Here is a 16339-nt window from a genome sequence, read left to right as displayed (position 1 = left end):
GTCTTAGAAACACTCATAAGGAAAATGGAATATTAATCTGCACCAGCACATATGAAAAGTAGGCAGCAGCAATTAACAGAAGTCTGACTAGTTTCTTTCCTGCTGATCTTTACTTGCAGAAGACAAGTGCATGAATGAATCCTAGTGAAAGACAATTATCTACTTCTCTTCGGCTCATAGTTGTGCAGGAAAACCACCAAGGAAATATAAAAACCAACATTTAGTCACAAAAAACAGCTAAACAGCTTTTAAGCTTTTTTTTTTAATTCCTTATACTGTGCCACAATTCCCCTTTCTTGCCTACAAAACCTAATCATAATTCCTAAAAACATGTTGAGATTTAATTTTTGGGTTTATTTCATATTTAGCATGCCCTCTCTTCTCAACCTATCATTTGTGTTCCTTACCTTCCATTATCCAGCAGGATTTGTCATGTTCAGGTCTTGTTAAAAATAAGGAAAGGCTTTCTGATAGATTCCAGAAAGCTTTGGATATGGCCATTAATATGTTGTAATGCCTAGTATCACTCTTTTCTGCTCCCTAACTGTGGCAATAGCAACCTTTTGCTAATAATTTTAAGAGTGCCTTTGAATTCTTTCTTCATTAAAAAACAGAACACTTCACACAAACAATTCTTCCTTTTAAAGCCACCAAATTTGAAGGAAAAGGACCGAGCTCTCTATACCATGACTTGTCCATTTCCTACCTCTTTTCTGTTTAAGTCACAGCAAATCCTGAGACAACCCACAAAGCAGAGTGTAAGGCAGTCCTCAGTTCTTTGTTACATTGACAGTCATGAAACAAAGCAGAATTAATTGAAGACTTTTTACACCTCTGAATGAAAACATTTTGTAAAACACTATAACAACTGCTGATATGGGGCAAACACAGAGACTGATCTCTTTACTCACTGCAGTTGGCTATATACATTATAATATAGTACAATCTGCAAATAACAGAACATATATAAGACTTGCTGTGTTCTAGTGTGCTATATTACATTTCAGAGGAGATGTATATACAAGCTCCTGCTAAAAGAGAAACTGTACTTCATTTGGTATTGACTTAATGAAGGAATTCTCACATTAATCTCTTAAGCTGTACTGCTCTTTAGAAAAACAGACTCTGTGGAAAAGAAAACCTCCATAAATCTCCTCAACCCTCTCCAGAAAAATAGGCTTTTTGTAGCCCAGTGATTTCCTTTGCACCCTTTCTTGTGGAAACAATTAGCTTAGCAATTTTAAAGTATTAGGTGGGCCCAGCTGCAGGCTCCTGGTATCTTTCCTATTGCATAGCAATGTCCATACAGAAAGAAAAAAGGATCTGGTCTCAGAATACCACAATACATCAGTGGGAAATACCTAAGTGAGCAACTAATGAGGTTAGGTCTGAAGGAGCTTTCCCTTACCTGAGGCCGTCACAAGTTTCCGCATTTTTGACAGATTTGTTTCTAATTCAGGATTCTTTGTTAGCCAATGACCAAACATTGTGTTGCAACTCACTTGTCAAAATGCTTGAAACTGTACTCAAACTGTCAGCATCACAATTACCCCTTCAGATGAGCCCTATTAATTAGGCCTTCACGATTTTTAAAAAGTAAGTCTGTTAAAAAACTCATGCCATGAGTGTAGTAACCAAACTTCAGACAGAAGTTCAGGTTCAAGACTGTAGCCAGGAAGAGCTGAAAAGGCTGTGTTGCAAACAGTACTGATTCATTCAGCTGATTGCTTAGAAAGTTCACTATGGGCATGAAATCCCTCTCCAGACAGTATGGACATTTTTTTCAAAATTAGCTTAACTTAAACATTTCCCTTTTATTTAATCTCATTTACAATACAGTTAGTAGTAAAATTGATTTCTGTCCTTTTATACTGTCTAACCTGCAAAAGTTAATTGCTTTGTACCTTACAAATACTTTTGCTGTGATTGGCAAAAACATCAGTGTCCAAATGATTACTAGTGCAGCAAACGACAATAATTACAATAACAGTAGTAAGGCCATCTGCACCTTACTCACGCATGTTGAAAATGTAGGGCAGTTATTAATGCAACATATAGACAATATGTGTCTGAGAGAAAATAGAAATCTTTCACAGACCTGCTTTAGAGTTTTTACAGGAAATGTAGGCACCCTTCAAAACAAATTCCAAGATATGCCTTTCCTCATATGTGTAGGCAAGAAATAATATTAAGAACAGTTCAGCACAAAAATAAAAAGACTCAGTGGAGAGCTGGCAGCAATTCATACCCACAAGCTCCTTACTATCTAATTCTTTATAGAAAGCCAAGCATTTAAGAGTACTCCTTTCTAAAATCAAATACATGAAACACTATCACAAAATTTCATCCTGTATTACATCACTTTTTGATGAGCTACTTAGCAGATGTAGTTTGCAGTTTCACACAGTTGAGTATTCATAAGAAAAAATTAAGCACATAGATAAATTTAAATGCGTCCCTAGATCCTTTAAAGGAAAATAGTTTCAATCTTGTTTATTAAAAAGTTAGTGCAAGTAAACATCTTTATGAGCTGGAACCATGGGATAGTTTTTCAAATTGTCTAGGCTATTAAAAAACACAATCTTTGATTAGAAGGGTGAAGTTCACAGATACTCCTAAGCAGCACCTGCAACTCCTACATGAACATTGCCATTCAATGCTGGAGAAAAAGTAACAAAATAAACAAAATACACTACAGACATGTACAATGTCTGGGTGTAGCTTTGGAGGGGGTTTTTAAAATCGGACTCAGAATATCTTGTTTTACTGGAGTTTATAGCTCAACCTCACTGTCATCTACGTAGGGGTCCCTGTTTATTTAATCAAAAATAATAAGCCAGATTCAAACTAAAGATAGTTAAAAATTTATTCCAATCATAAATATAAATACTGACACAGTTTTTGGTCTTAGATGCTTTGAGTATAAAACTATGGAAGTTTATTTACTTTACTAAATATAATCATAGAAGATGAGAACTTTGAATCTTTAAGCCATCTAAATATTTGCATAACAGCAACATACAAAGAATATAACTAAAACAGTGGAAGCACAGTAGCAAATCCAAATGCTAAGTATTTTCTTATAAATAGCTTCTCAGAAATATTTGTGTTTAAACAATAAATGCAAATACTGAGCCATACTGCTTTCTCAGGAAAAGACATATATTCTGAATTATCATGGCAAAGTCAGGCAAATATTCCCCTTAAATATTAAAGATTTTTGTTGTTGTTGTTTAGATAGATCATTTACAGAATAGGTTTACAGGATCTTAGATGAAAAATTCTGCCAGGAAAATCAAGTCTTACAAGTTGTGAAAATTCCAATACCTGGATGTCATGACACTTGATAAATCTGACTTCCAGTGCTGCAAAATCCTGAACAAGTACAGAAATTACAATGTAATTAGCACAATGGTTTCACAAAACAACAAAAAAACAGCAACCAAAAAAAACCAAGATATATTTCTCAAGCCAAACATTCTTTTATTCATATTAACTTTTAATCTGCTTTTCCATCAATTTAGTAAAGTTAGTAATGATTTACCAGCATAAAACTCTTTACTCATTAAAAAAAACCAAACAGATCCTTTCTGTGTAAAATAATCAATAGGAATATTTGTTGGAAAAAAAAGGTCTTAGGAAGTTCTCTTTCATAGTAAGTAGCATGCAGCACAGGGCATACAAGGAGTTCAAAAGACTTACTTTAAGGACTATACTATACTGATATATGCATATGTTGTTATTACATCCTAAAGCTCACCACCAGCACAGCTTAATTGCTGCTTTAAGGCAGTTTCCCATATTTCTTAGAGATTTCTCTAAAAAGCCTGCAGGTACAAGAACTCCTTTATACCTCTTGGTGACAAACCATACTTTCAATTAATTCCATCCAAAATATTCTAGCACAAGCGAGAGCTTGAGAAGTGGAGCTCTGCAAATCTCTGTTAATTGTTACTTTCTAGAACAGATGAAAACTTCTCCATAAAATCAAACCACTCAAGCAGATGCAGCTCTGGTTAGAAATTCATAGTTTGTAAAGAAGAAAACAGAAGACAGCAGGAAGTGTACATCAAAAGAGAAAGGAACTCCACAGTACCTACACAGAGTCAACAATCACTACGTTCATATTTTTGATTGCAGTAGAGGTCAGCATTGGTATTATAGCTGTGAGCTCATGGAAAAAGTACAGACCTAACAAGTGAACTTCAAATTACATTCAAACTCTCCATTAGGCTTGTGCAGTCTATATGCAATATATGCTGCTCTGTCCTCCTTCTAACCAAAACAGCAAGAACAAAATTAGCAGGGATTTATCATGCTAACATTATTCCTCCCAATGCAGTGCACACAGACTCCATGTCTTGAGGTGGTAAGAAATGGGAAGAATTATTTTCCATTCACTAGGACAGAGAATGTTGAAGGGAGTATTTTGTACCTACTCAAAGCAAAAGCCATCTAAAAGAATTTACTCTTACAACTGCAATAATACCATTAGCTTTGAAATATTATGAATATGATCCTATTCTCTACTATGAAATCACAATATACTTGGATTATAAAAAAATAAGAAAAACAACCCAGTGAGAACTATTTCAGCATTTAAAAGAAAAGATCATAAATTCAGTAATTTCCCTTACAAAGAGACTCTGCGATTGGGTTAAAACCATTCATTCTGTCCTTGCACAGACTTGTAGATGACTACTACATGTCATTTTCTGCTCTCCTAAGTAACTATTCCAAGTAAAGCCAAAAGTCTCACTCACATGCTTAGCAGCTGCCTGGAAAGTCTCAGTATAATACTTTGCATGAGATAATTTGCAAGTCTGTGACAGGATGATGCCCTACAGCACAGTTTCTCACAGAACAGTCTTCAAGGTCTCAGTCCCTCATTTCCCTCAGTTCTTTGCATAGCTCATACAACATATTATCATATAATCACAGAACATCCTGAGTTGGAAGTGACCCACTAGGTCACTAGGGTCATCAAACAACCAACGCACAACTTATCACAAGAATTTATCTTGAACTCCATTAGGAAATGAAGGAAGATATATCAAGAAAAATTACTTTTACTCTACTTTGTCCTTTTTTTCTCTCTCATTTACTGCACATAGTTAAATTAAATGCAAGCTTAAATAAAAAGATACATAAGACATAGAAAATATTCTTTGAGGGCTCTTTGTAATCACCGTGGTCTTGCTGCAGTCTGTGGTGCCTGAGCAAGAACTCAGTCCAAAAATATCATGTACAGAAAAACATTGAAAGGCTGTGATTTCATGCCTACTGTTGCCTTCAGGTTTAAGTAGCTCCCTTGGCTCTTACACTCATAGCAATTAGAATTTCCAGACAGCTCGGTGGCAGATATTCTAGGTGTTCTCTATATTGCAGCACTAGCTGGCAGATGGCAGTCAATTCTTACCATGAATGTATTAAACTCACTCGTATAATACATGGCTGTAAACCTGAAGACTTTTTAAAAGCTTTCAAAGTTTTCATTCTGCCTTTCATAGTTACAAAGCAACAACAGCCAGATATGTGACGTAAGTCTCATATCATGGGCTAAGACCTACACTAGGATATGCAGGTCCCCATGCTGTTGTTTCTGGAGCTCATGAATACATTTCTACACTTTTCCACTCATGCTAGTCTTTTCAGTAATAGGGTTATTTAAATATAGGAGAACACTATCTACTGAAGAACAAATATGTGCTTGATCAAAAGACTGGAGCATCAGACAAAGAGAAATAACCTGCCATATATTTGTGATTTATTAGTCTAGTTGCCTGAAGTTGAATTTTATCAGAATTGTATCCCACATCAGAGAGATTACATACTTTTCCATTACCAGGGGGTTACTTAGTATATCCAGATGGCAAAGGTTAAACTATATTTATGTCAACTTTGACAGGCTCGCTTCTTCTAATGACCTGAAGTCCATGAGGACTACAAGTAATTAGCACTCTAGAAAAGTCAGAGCTGTAGGCCTTCGGGGGATTTTTCAAGTTGTTTTTGTAAGCAGGTACTAATTTTTAAGTTACACTGTGGCATTAGATAACCTTCTGTCCACTATTAAAAATTTGCTAATGTAAATTTTTCTATTGAAATTAACTATCTATTCCAACTCCCTGCCTGTCTGTGCTACATTTAGCTGGACAAACAAGCAGCTGAATGCTTTTTAAACACACAAGTGACTGGGTTTTGCAGATGTATAAGGACTTGTTATTTTTCACTGTTGTTGGTTGCAACCTCCAAGCTGCTTTTCTTAACTTCAACACCCATCCATAATGAAGACTTCTGATTTACAAGCAACATTCAACTACACGTTATAATAAATATTATAGGATAAAATTAGACAAGGAGAGGGGAAAAGAAGTGTGAAGGTACAACTTAGTAAGAAAAATGTGAAATTGCTATAGTCAGACCCTGAGAATTTACCAGACACTTTATTAAACTGCAAGGCAGTACTTTACAGTGCTGCTTTTAAAATATGTTAACACTATATCACAGTTCCCGGCAGCAAGAAGTCTTTCCAGAAAATGTGTCATCACTGTATGCAGCATATTTTATAGCCAGTATAATTTCACTTTATTATATCCAATAATATTTTTCTGAAATTCTAGGAAGTCTCCCCACAAAAGATAAGTAATGACCATATTTTAATCAGCTGGCACAAAGTGTAACCACCATACCACAGGAAAAAAAAAAAAAAAGCTTTTATTACACCAAAATGCCCTCAGTTTCATTTTGCCTCTGTGGAAGAGATCGTGAATAAAACCTGTGAGAATCTCATTCAAGTATTACGTAGCACAAAACCTTTGAACTGAAGTTATTTAATTCTAAGACTGACCTTTACAGTTGAGCCATTCTTGACAGAAGAAGCTGAATAAGCTCAGAACCCTATACATTATACTATTGCAGCAAGAAAAGCTAGAAATTATGTCAACAAAGGCTGAAACATATGCCATTTTTTTCATATGTCCACAAGCACTCTGAAAAGATGAGCTGTATACCACTAAGTGAAATAACATAATCTTTCTTTTCTTACCAGGCTTGGATTTCTGCTTTGTGCTCTGCCCCTGACCAGAAAACACCGCTGTGGAGCCTGGTATAACAGTCCTTTCCTCTAGATCAGACTCTGGGATTGTAGCACAGCCACCTAGATGAAAACAGAAGACACTTAATGTGGGGTTTATGCAACAAAACAAATTCACTGGAGCATAATTGAGGAAAAGAGGCAATAAATTAGCTGACAGGAACATATAAAACTAAAATAGTCTTCACTTTCACTTCAAGGAAATGTTTCAAGGAAACATTTGGTAAAGAAAACTATTATCATTGTTTAGAAGGCTGATTATACTTTAATGAATTCTATTACTTATGTCATGTTGAAAAAAGTTTGAATTAATTTAAACCACAGAATATGCAAAACTGGTTCCACATAAAACATGGAAAATAATGTGATTTTTGTTAAAGATCTATTACAAATAATAAATTGCTCTCTATATAAATTATGATTTATATATTTATCTATATAATTTATAATATAAATTATAAATAGCTCTCTAAAGAGCTATTTTTGTAATAAAGTAATTAAGTGTGAATGAAATAACTTTACAAAATCAACAAAACTTATGAAGATTGTTAGCTTGCCACAGTGAATGACATGCTGATTTTTTTGGATGGGCTACTAAATACAGTATTTTTATTAAAGGAAATGCAGGGACACTTTCAGTATCCAATAACACGCCTTACTCAAGTGATTATAGGATGTATGGTATAACATCTTCTTTGTATATTTCAACATTGCTTTATGAGCTGCTCATTAGACAACACAATTACTTACAGCTTTTTCTTCAAATATGTTTAAATGCCTACATTTAAACTACGAAGAGAGGTATATTCTAGTAGTAGTAGTATCAGCTGGAGTAGCTTGCAGTGGAATAGGTTGATGTATATTTATTTCAGAACAGCTGTGGTCAGGACGCTGGAGGATGTGTCACTGTTCCACAGCAAAAAGATGGCCTCACAGTAAGTGCATTGCCAACAACACAGTACACAGCTGAGCTGCATCTTTTCCTCACAGCCCTCCCAGGAACACCACTAGCAAGGAAACAAATCCATGTACTCATCTACTGGGCTCTGAAAGCACGTGTTTGTAAGCAGCACATCAACTCCCAACGGTGCGCACAGACCTTTTACCTTCATGCAAGAGTTGTTCTGTTTTGAAAAGACATGTTCTACTCCAGGCCCCATTAAAAGTGCATCAAATTTGCAGCAACACAGGCTATTCTCCCTTTACTAAGCTAAATGAATAAAATTAAAAATAAGGTTGCATTTCTAAGCAGCAGAGTTGCATTTTCCCTGGCAGTTTCAGAAGCACTGGCAAACCAATGCACCATGTCTTGCAGAAATGTACCGCTCTGACTAGCCAGGGGAAAGCACAGCAGCTCCAGTGAACACTCTGAAAACACTCAATCCTACCAGATGAAGAATTAATACAGCATCTTTGGTCCTAAGGAAGAGTAAAGGCACAAGCTGCTTTATCCCAAATACACCCTCAGAGAAATTATAAGTTGTATCACAGGATTTATGTTTGATTTACAGCAAGCAAATTTTGTCAGTAAGAAAGGAAGGTCCACAGTAAATGTGTCAGATTTGTGACCCATGACAGCTTCAAATATTTAGGATGCTTTGAAAATAGCTATGAAAATGGAAGAGAAAATTGGAAATTAAAAAAACCTCTTCATGTTAAAATACTGTAACAGTAGGGTCATGCCTGACATTGCATTATATATAAATGTACCAACAGCCTAAACAAAAAAAAATACCTAAACTAGTACTTCTGTTGCCATTTGAAAATTGTGACTAAAATGTAAACTACAAGATTTGAGGAAATGGAAATCAGTGCTTACAAGTCAATTTAGATTTTTCACATTCTTATTGTTCAGATAAAATCTGCACTCTTAAATACTAGCCTGTAAATACAGGATACAAAATTAAGGTTTCTTGCCCCAAAGAACTATTAAGAATGGCATCATACATTTTAATATTACAACATTTTGTAACAGCATGAGTGAAAACTCACCAAGTCAATTAGTATCTATTGAATTTCTACATGGAAATAGAGAAATTTTCTAACATTCATGCTAAAACCCAAAATTCAGTAACTTACGTAGCCTTTGGTGCCAAAATATTTCATTAGTTTTCAGTCATGACAGTAACTGAATAAGAGTTAGAAAAGGTCTACTTGCCCTTAGCTACAACACACTACTTGTTAAAAGGAAGCAAGATGTCATGACTTTCATTTTAATGTGAGAGATTGAGATTTACTTGTCATGATACCATCAGAAGTTATTACAATTAAAAGGAGAAATTAACTTCTTCCATAAAATTATTTTACTGAGAATACTGACAACTGAAATGTTACCAGTGACATACTATTTTACATAAAAAAGAAAATTTAGACAGAACCCACAGAGCAGTACTATCAGCATCAATATTAAGAGTAGTAATTACATGTTACTTCTGCAAGGATGCCAATAACTGTTTCCTGTGAACTATTCCTGTGAGTATTTTTTAAATACTGTTGTTTCATAAAGTTATTCCATGTGCTAAAAGCACTGTTCTCAATGGGGCAGGATTTCACTAGGATTTTTGTGACAGTATTTAAATAAGTAACCAGAAAAGAAAGAATTATAATAGTTATTCTTTTACCTTTTTTGAGGCAATGAGAATTACAGGATCAAGGATTACAGGATCATTCCTACCTTGCTCTTCTAATACCAGTACTACCTTCTAAATAAAGGAGCTACTCAAATCTGCTAAACAAGTCCCTTAACTTGCTCAGATGCATAGGGCTGGGTCCCATCACTGGACCCTCATCTACACACAGCCTGCCTCAACACAAGTGGTACCCACTTCTTCCAATGAAACTAACAGGAAATTCCATTTTCTTGCTCCAATCAGCACAGATACACATCCTCAAGATAGCAATGGATACCCATGACAACATGCTATGATTTCCCACAGGAAGGAAGGTGTGGAGACCACACTACAAGTACTGTCACACTGAAAGAAGGGAAACATTCAAAGCAAATTTCAAAATTTCACTAGACTGAAAAAGAAACTGGATAAGGCACAAGTAGCCACTACCCAATATAATATTTAAACCATGGTAGACCAGAATTTTGTGATTCAGAAACATTTTACAGCTCACAAGGACAGCTATATGGGAAAAAAAAAAAAAAAAAAAGAAAAGAAAAGAAAAGAAAAGAAAAGAATAAAAAGACCTTTTCTGCTAGGACTACAAGCTTTTCATTTCATACTTCAAAAGTTCTACTCATGGTCTATACTCTGACTTCTCTGATCAGAACTACTTTAAGTTAAAAGAACCCTTTGATTTTTCTTAAATATCTCTAAACACATTTCAATAAGTATTCACTAAATGTCTGTTTTAGCAAGCATTTTCAGTTTTTATGCACATTGAATCCTAAAAGAAATCACAGCAACAAAATAATTCACATTCATTCACAGTTAACTGAATGGTACAGATCTGAAAAGTGAAATATTTAAGGAAAAAAGGGGAAAAGAGGAGGAATAGTAGTACATAAATCTACACACTGGAAATTATCCAAGCTGAGAAGTCCTCCAGATGTCAGTCTGTAAACAGAGGTTCATAAAATTAATTTTCCCATTAATTGTTGGCAGGAATAACATGTAGAATATGTTATTACATCTGACCCACTCTTTCCCCCTTTTCCATGTAACTAAATTCTTGTCTGGCATCACAGATCTTTTATCAGTTGTGATAAATCCAAGAAAGCAAGCTTTTGTCAACAAAACTGCTTGATGGGGTACAACATGCATAAAATTACACTCAAGCTAATTGTGAACTTTGTTCACCGAAGGAAATGAGACTTCTCTTGCTTATTTTCACTACATCTGTTTTTGTAACACTTTTGGTTCTTAAGCTGGAAAAAGATACTTACACCCAAAGGAAATATAAACATATAACACATATTGAACAAAAATTAAGTCCCGACAGTTTTCCTACAGATTCCTATCACCATGCTTTTATGCATTTTAATATGGCTTTAAAAGTTTAAAAACAGGAAAACAAAATGGTATACATCAGAAAAAAATGAAGGCATTTTGAGGCAAAGATTATTTGAGTTTCCTTTTTCTCTTCCACTCAATCACAACCTAAACTAAGCATAAATTTCCATTTTCCTCTGAAATTAATTCTTACAAGAGTCCACAGAAAGAAGAAAAAACAGCTTCCTGAGCAGTCTTTGGCGGCAAAATAGTCAAAAATGTGAGCAGGAAGCTCTGTAAATAGCAGGTTTTTCATCCATATGTATACCATTATAAAATAGAGATAAACAGCAAAATTATTTAATAGAGATTTCAAAAATATATACCCAAAACCATGCTCACTTGAATTTTATGTTCTGTTGGCAATTTTAGGAAAGTGCACACCAAAAATGCAGTCTAATGCTTTAGAGGTTATTCTCTCTTAAAGAGTTTTTCAATTAATTGTACTGATTCTGCTAGCTGCATTTATTCAAGTCCTTTAAATTTTATTAGGATCTTCCCATCAGAAAGTAGCCTGTCTGTTGAAATAAACGCTGTGTGCAGAATGGAAGATAAAACAACACAATCCATAGAAGAAAACAATACATATTTGAGTGTATTATGAGATCCATGGAACATTTATTCACATAGCAGCCCTGGCTTAGAGGCTATCATTTGAATAGACACATTCCAGGAATGCAAACACATTTCCATTGCAAAGTTTGAGGAGAAAGAGGCGGTTGGGGGACTCAGGCAGAAAGCAAGGCAGGGAGGAACAGAGAGGGAAGGCAGACAAAAAGTTGTGTTTGTTTGTTCCTTCCTCCTAAATGGATGTCTAGTAACAAAGAGTGTTACAATTCACGGAAAATATTTCTGTATTGCATTCTAGTAGAACAATAAATTAGGGGAAAAAATTATAGACAGAACAGAACCAACAGAATGTGTAGTCCAAGGTCATAGAAAATCACCAAAACATATTTTCAATGGAAGCACTCAGAGACACACTAAACTGTTGTTCTGATTTACTCATGTTTTACTGAAATGCTTCTTAACAAAACCTCCAGTTCTTAAATTCCATAGTTTTTTTCCTATAATAAGTTGTCATTATTTGCACAGAGAACTATGCAAAAATAATTCACACCAATTGTGTGGCTTCTGTTTGAGCTTGTAGCCCATTCAAATATTTTGAACATGCCTGAGTTCATAAAACCTTGACTTACAAAGTTCAGGGTACTTTGGCAGCAGAAGCTCTTTATAGGATCAGCTGTGGTGTTTAAACTGTCAAATAGTCTTGGCCATTCTTCCAGGATGAGGTTCAGTGCATGTGGTATGCAAGTCATACGAATGGCATTGGGAAACACATTGCTAAGAGCAGATCCAACAGCTGTTTTCATTAAAGACACATTATTGGACATTCGGCCAAGAACACAAGATCAACATTCAGTAGTACCCTTACTAACTCAGGACTGAGAATGCAGGAACAGTGAACTGTATAAATGCCACCCACTATCTACCAAAGGCACTTGTTACACACTGAGAACAATGGATGAACGATGACAGTTGTGCTTCAGCCACAAAAGTGCATTGTTCCATCCACCCACCTATTCACCTGATGAACACAGACTGGCTGAAAAACACGCTCTGTGTTCTGATATGTCTTGGGAGAGTCAACTTACTGAATATTGTAGTGCTTGGAGAATTTCCATCTGCTTTTACATAACAGAAAAGAAAAATCAGCTTACGAAGGAATTTTTCAAGGGGATTATCAACTCTTGACAAACAACACAACCATAAAAATCACTATTTTTTCAGAGCACACTGCCTCACAAAACACCTGGTGGCTTTTGTTGACTTGGGTCTCACATCCTCTTCCCCATATTCAGTGTACCACTAAGTATAGCTTTTGCTTATCATAACTGCCTTAGGTTACAAGATGTGACTAAGGGTATGTACTCTATTGCCATCTGTTAGAGGTGGGGCAGTTATCTTCTTTTAATTGGGCAGTTTTCTTTATCTCTTCCACAACCAATCCTCCCTCGAGCGAGATATCTTCTGTTAATGGGCCATTGAGTATCACTGCATGACTGATAAAATTACATCAACTCGTTGTGAGATGCTCCACACAGGGGGAGGAGCCAAACATTCCTTCCCAGATATAATCTGAGATTTGGAACACCACATCAGCCTTTCCCCACTGAATTCCCAGAGGAGTAGCTGTCTTCTCCACTGGATTCCCAGGCCCATCTACACCACTGAACCTTCAGAGGCAAACTACACCCTTCTACAGCATAAGTGCTTCAACAGAACCGCATCTGTCACTCCAGGGGGACTGCAGCCACCATTTAATGGGATTGCTGCCAACACCCTGACCCAGGGTGTCAGGTCGTATTCTGACCCTGTCAGTGGTTTTGGGGTTTTTTGGTACTATTACATTTTTATTTTAATTTTCCTAGTGAAGAACTGTTATTCCTATTCCCTTATTTTTGCCTGAGAGCCCCTTAATTTCAAAATTGTAATCATTCAGAGTTAGGGGGTTTACATTTTCCACTTCAAGGGAGGCTCCTGCCTTCCCTAGCAGACACCTGTCTTTTCAAACCAAGACAATAACTAAACATGCTTTTCTTTCAGAATGCTTAAATACAGCAGTAGCAGAAGGTACAGAATATCCTATCATCAATCTATTATCAGGACAACATTCTCCATTCAGTAACAAACTAATTTCATGCTACCCTTTTGGGGAGCAAGAAGAATATGCAAGGCTTTTGTTTTGGTTTATATAGATAAACTAATTTTGTACACATAAATATACATATATATGTATTTGGATATATGCATGTATAAAATACATTAAAAACTTTATACAAAATATTTTTTTATTAAGACCTTTTTTTAATCTATAGAGCCTGCATTGCATTGTTTTTGTAATACACAGTTGTAAGGAGGCTATTAGACCTTTAGACTTTTATATTAACTTACATCAAAAACTTATATAGGTAATGCTCCCTTTGATAAACCCTTTCCTTATTATTTTTGCTAAAAGCATATTTAAAAGAATTTCCAATGCCACTTTTGGTTTCTATCTGCCAATACAATAGAGAGTGCCTCAAAGACAGAGTATGGAGCAGCTGGGAATCTATGGAGCATGCTTGTCAAAAAAACTTTCACAACATTGTCTTTATGTAGTCTCTAATATTTCTTCAGCATACAGTGAAAGTAAACAGACTAAAATTGACTTTTATAGTCTTGATAACAAGCCCTCCTGGTATCCATCATTCTAAAAATTTAGAGAAATATTTTGCTCCTATTCACATTTAAAAGACTTGTATGTCTTGGAGCACATATATGAAACTTTCTTCCAGTTGAAGACTCAATTATGAAGACACATGTACAGACACTATATACTTGCATGTATGTGCACACAAATTTTGGACTTGTGAAGGAGGAGCAAGTCCTCATTCCCTGCACTCAGAAGTTGAAGAAACTGTAAATGTCTGTGGCCTGGTTTGCAGCGCTGTAACCCACGAGTTACGAAAACGATCCATCACACAACCATAGTGCAGACTGTCCAAGTGAGCAGTCTTGGACTGATTCAGGGGAATAAATAACTATTTATCTGCAGGGAGTTTACAGTATATTTGCCTAAACAAAATAACAGCAGGAGCAAGCTAAAAAATCCAGGTTTGTGAAAATGTCATTTTTTTCTTAGCTTGCAGCATAAGGCCTTGTTATGCTGGGGATTTTGGATGTCTGACACAGCCTTGACAGAACAGTAGTAAGGCAGAAACAGTTGATGAGGGACCTATGCCTGATCCAGATGAGAAACTGAGTGAAATCAAATAAAAAGCATTTGGGATGTATGCTAATGCATGATTCAGGACTAGAGAATACAGGAACAAAACATACTGACATCAGATGTTATATCAGATATGCTGTGGATAACAGAAGACAATGAACTAGCAACTGGGATTAAAATGTAGGTACTGAAGAATGCATGTTGCTCAGAAAAACTAAATTAAATTGATAAAGTAATACTTCCTAGCACTGTTGTAATGGACTACTGAAAGAGAAGTACACAATACTGGCCACTTTAGAAAACTATTCTAAAATAGTTTAGTACACAAAATGCCAAATTTTAGCAACAAAACGCAAATGTGTTATTTCAATGGTGATTTCAGTTGCTTTAACATTATGAGAGTGAAAAATGATGTCATTATGGAAATGAAAGAAGATACAAAACCCACAGAAATAGTCACAGGCTGACAGAAGGAGAGTGATGACTAGTAAAATTTTGAAATCCACCTGAAAACGTTTCATGTAAGGAACAAGAAAGGTGTAACACTATTGAACAAAACACTGGTAATACATCTGGAATACTGAGTTCAATTCCTGTTACCATGTTCCTGTTACCATGTCCATGTTAAATAAATCTCTAAAACTTCAGCTGAAGATTACTAAGATCATATAGGAATCACATACCTTATTGACTCTTGAACAGATGACCAGTCTTGCTGAGCTAAGACCACTAAAAATGGAACAGACTGATCTTTATCAAAAGTGGAATTAGGCCAGAAACTCTTAGTGTCTGGCAAAATAGAAAACACTCTCAGAACAGTAAGAATTGTCCACAAATTAATATTTACTAGACACTAGGTTTCTGACTGCCAAGAGAACAAGGACTTTGAATCATCCCTGAACATAAACCATGGAGGTAAATAATTCTGTTTATGAATGAGACTAAATTACCTTATTCAGAGATAGAGTTCCTGAACAAGGTGTTTCTTTTCCTCCTTCCCTTCCATCCCCTCCAAATAGAAAATATAGGGAATAGAGGTCAAAACAAGTACAGATTTATCTATTAGCATTCTGAAGTTATCCAATTATGTCTTATCTAATTATGAATGGTTATCCAATTCCTAGAACATAAATAAATTACTATTCTCTATTTATCTGTTCATTTATCTATCTAGTGATGAAATAAACATGGATAAAAGCATTCACTTTTAAGGTTATTGAAATAAACCAACATCTTTCTGGTGGATTTATAAGAAATTGCATAGAGATCATTTAGGCACTAAAAGTTTAGGAAATCAAAGCATTCATAAAGAAAAATGAGAATTCTCTTTTTTAATAATACTGAAGTTCCCTTCTACAGTTGAAAAGCAACTTTTGCTGAAAATTCTTGCTTCTCTGTAAACTATATCAAAGATAGCATTGTTTTAATGTATTGGAAACTTCTACTTTCTCAGTTGTACCTAAATATTAGATT

General features: G+C 35.3%; 1 protein-coding gene across 1 annotated transcript in view; it reads right to left on the bottom strand.

Annotated features, from left to right (window-relative positions):
• BBS9 (Bardet-Biedl syndrome 9) overlaps window positions 1-16339 on the bottom strand; it is a 285204-nt gene that overhangs the window by 106453 nt on the left and 162412 nt on the right. Inside the window, exon 22 of the mRNA XM_041466709.1 lies at window positions 7046-7156. Within this exon, the coding sequence (XP_041322643.1) occupies window positions 7046-7156 (111 nt within the window). The remainder of the gene's footprint in view (window positions 1-7045; window positions 7157-16339) is intronic.

The sequence above is a fragment of the Pyrgilauda ruficollis genome, unplaced genomic scaffold (assembly GCF_017590135.1).
Source record: "Pyrgilauda ruficollis isolate IOZ18807 unplaced genomic scaffold, ASM1759013v1 scaffold2, whole genome shotgun sequence".
Taxonomy (NCBI): domain Eukaryota; kingdom Metazoa; phylum Chordata; class Aves; order Passeriformes; family Passeridae; genus Pyrgilauda; species Pyrgilauda ruficollis.
This window is presented reverse-complemented; position numbering and strand designations above follow the sequence as displayed.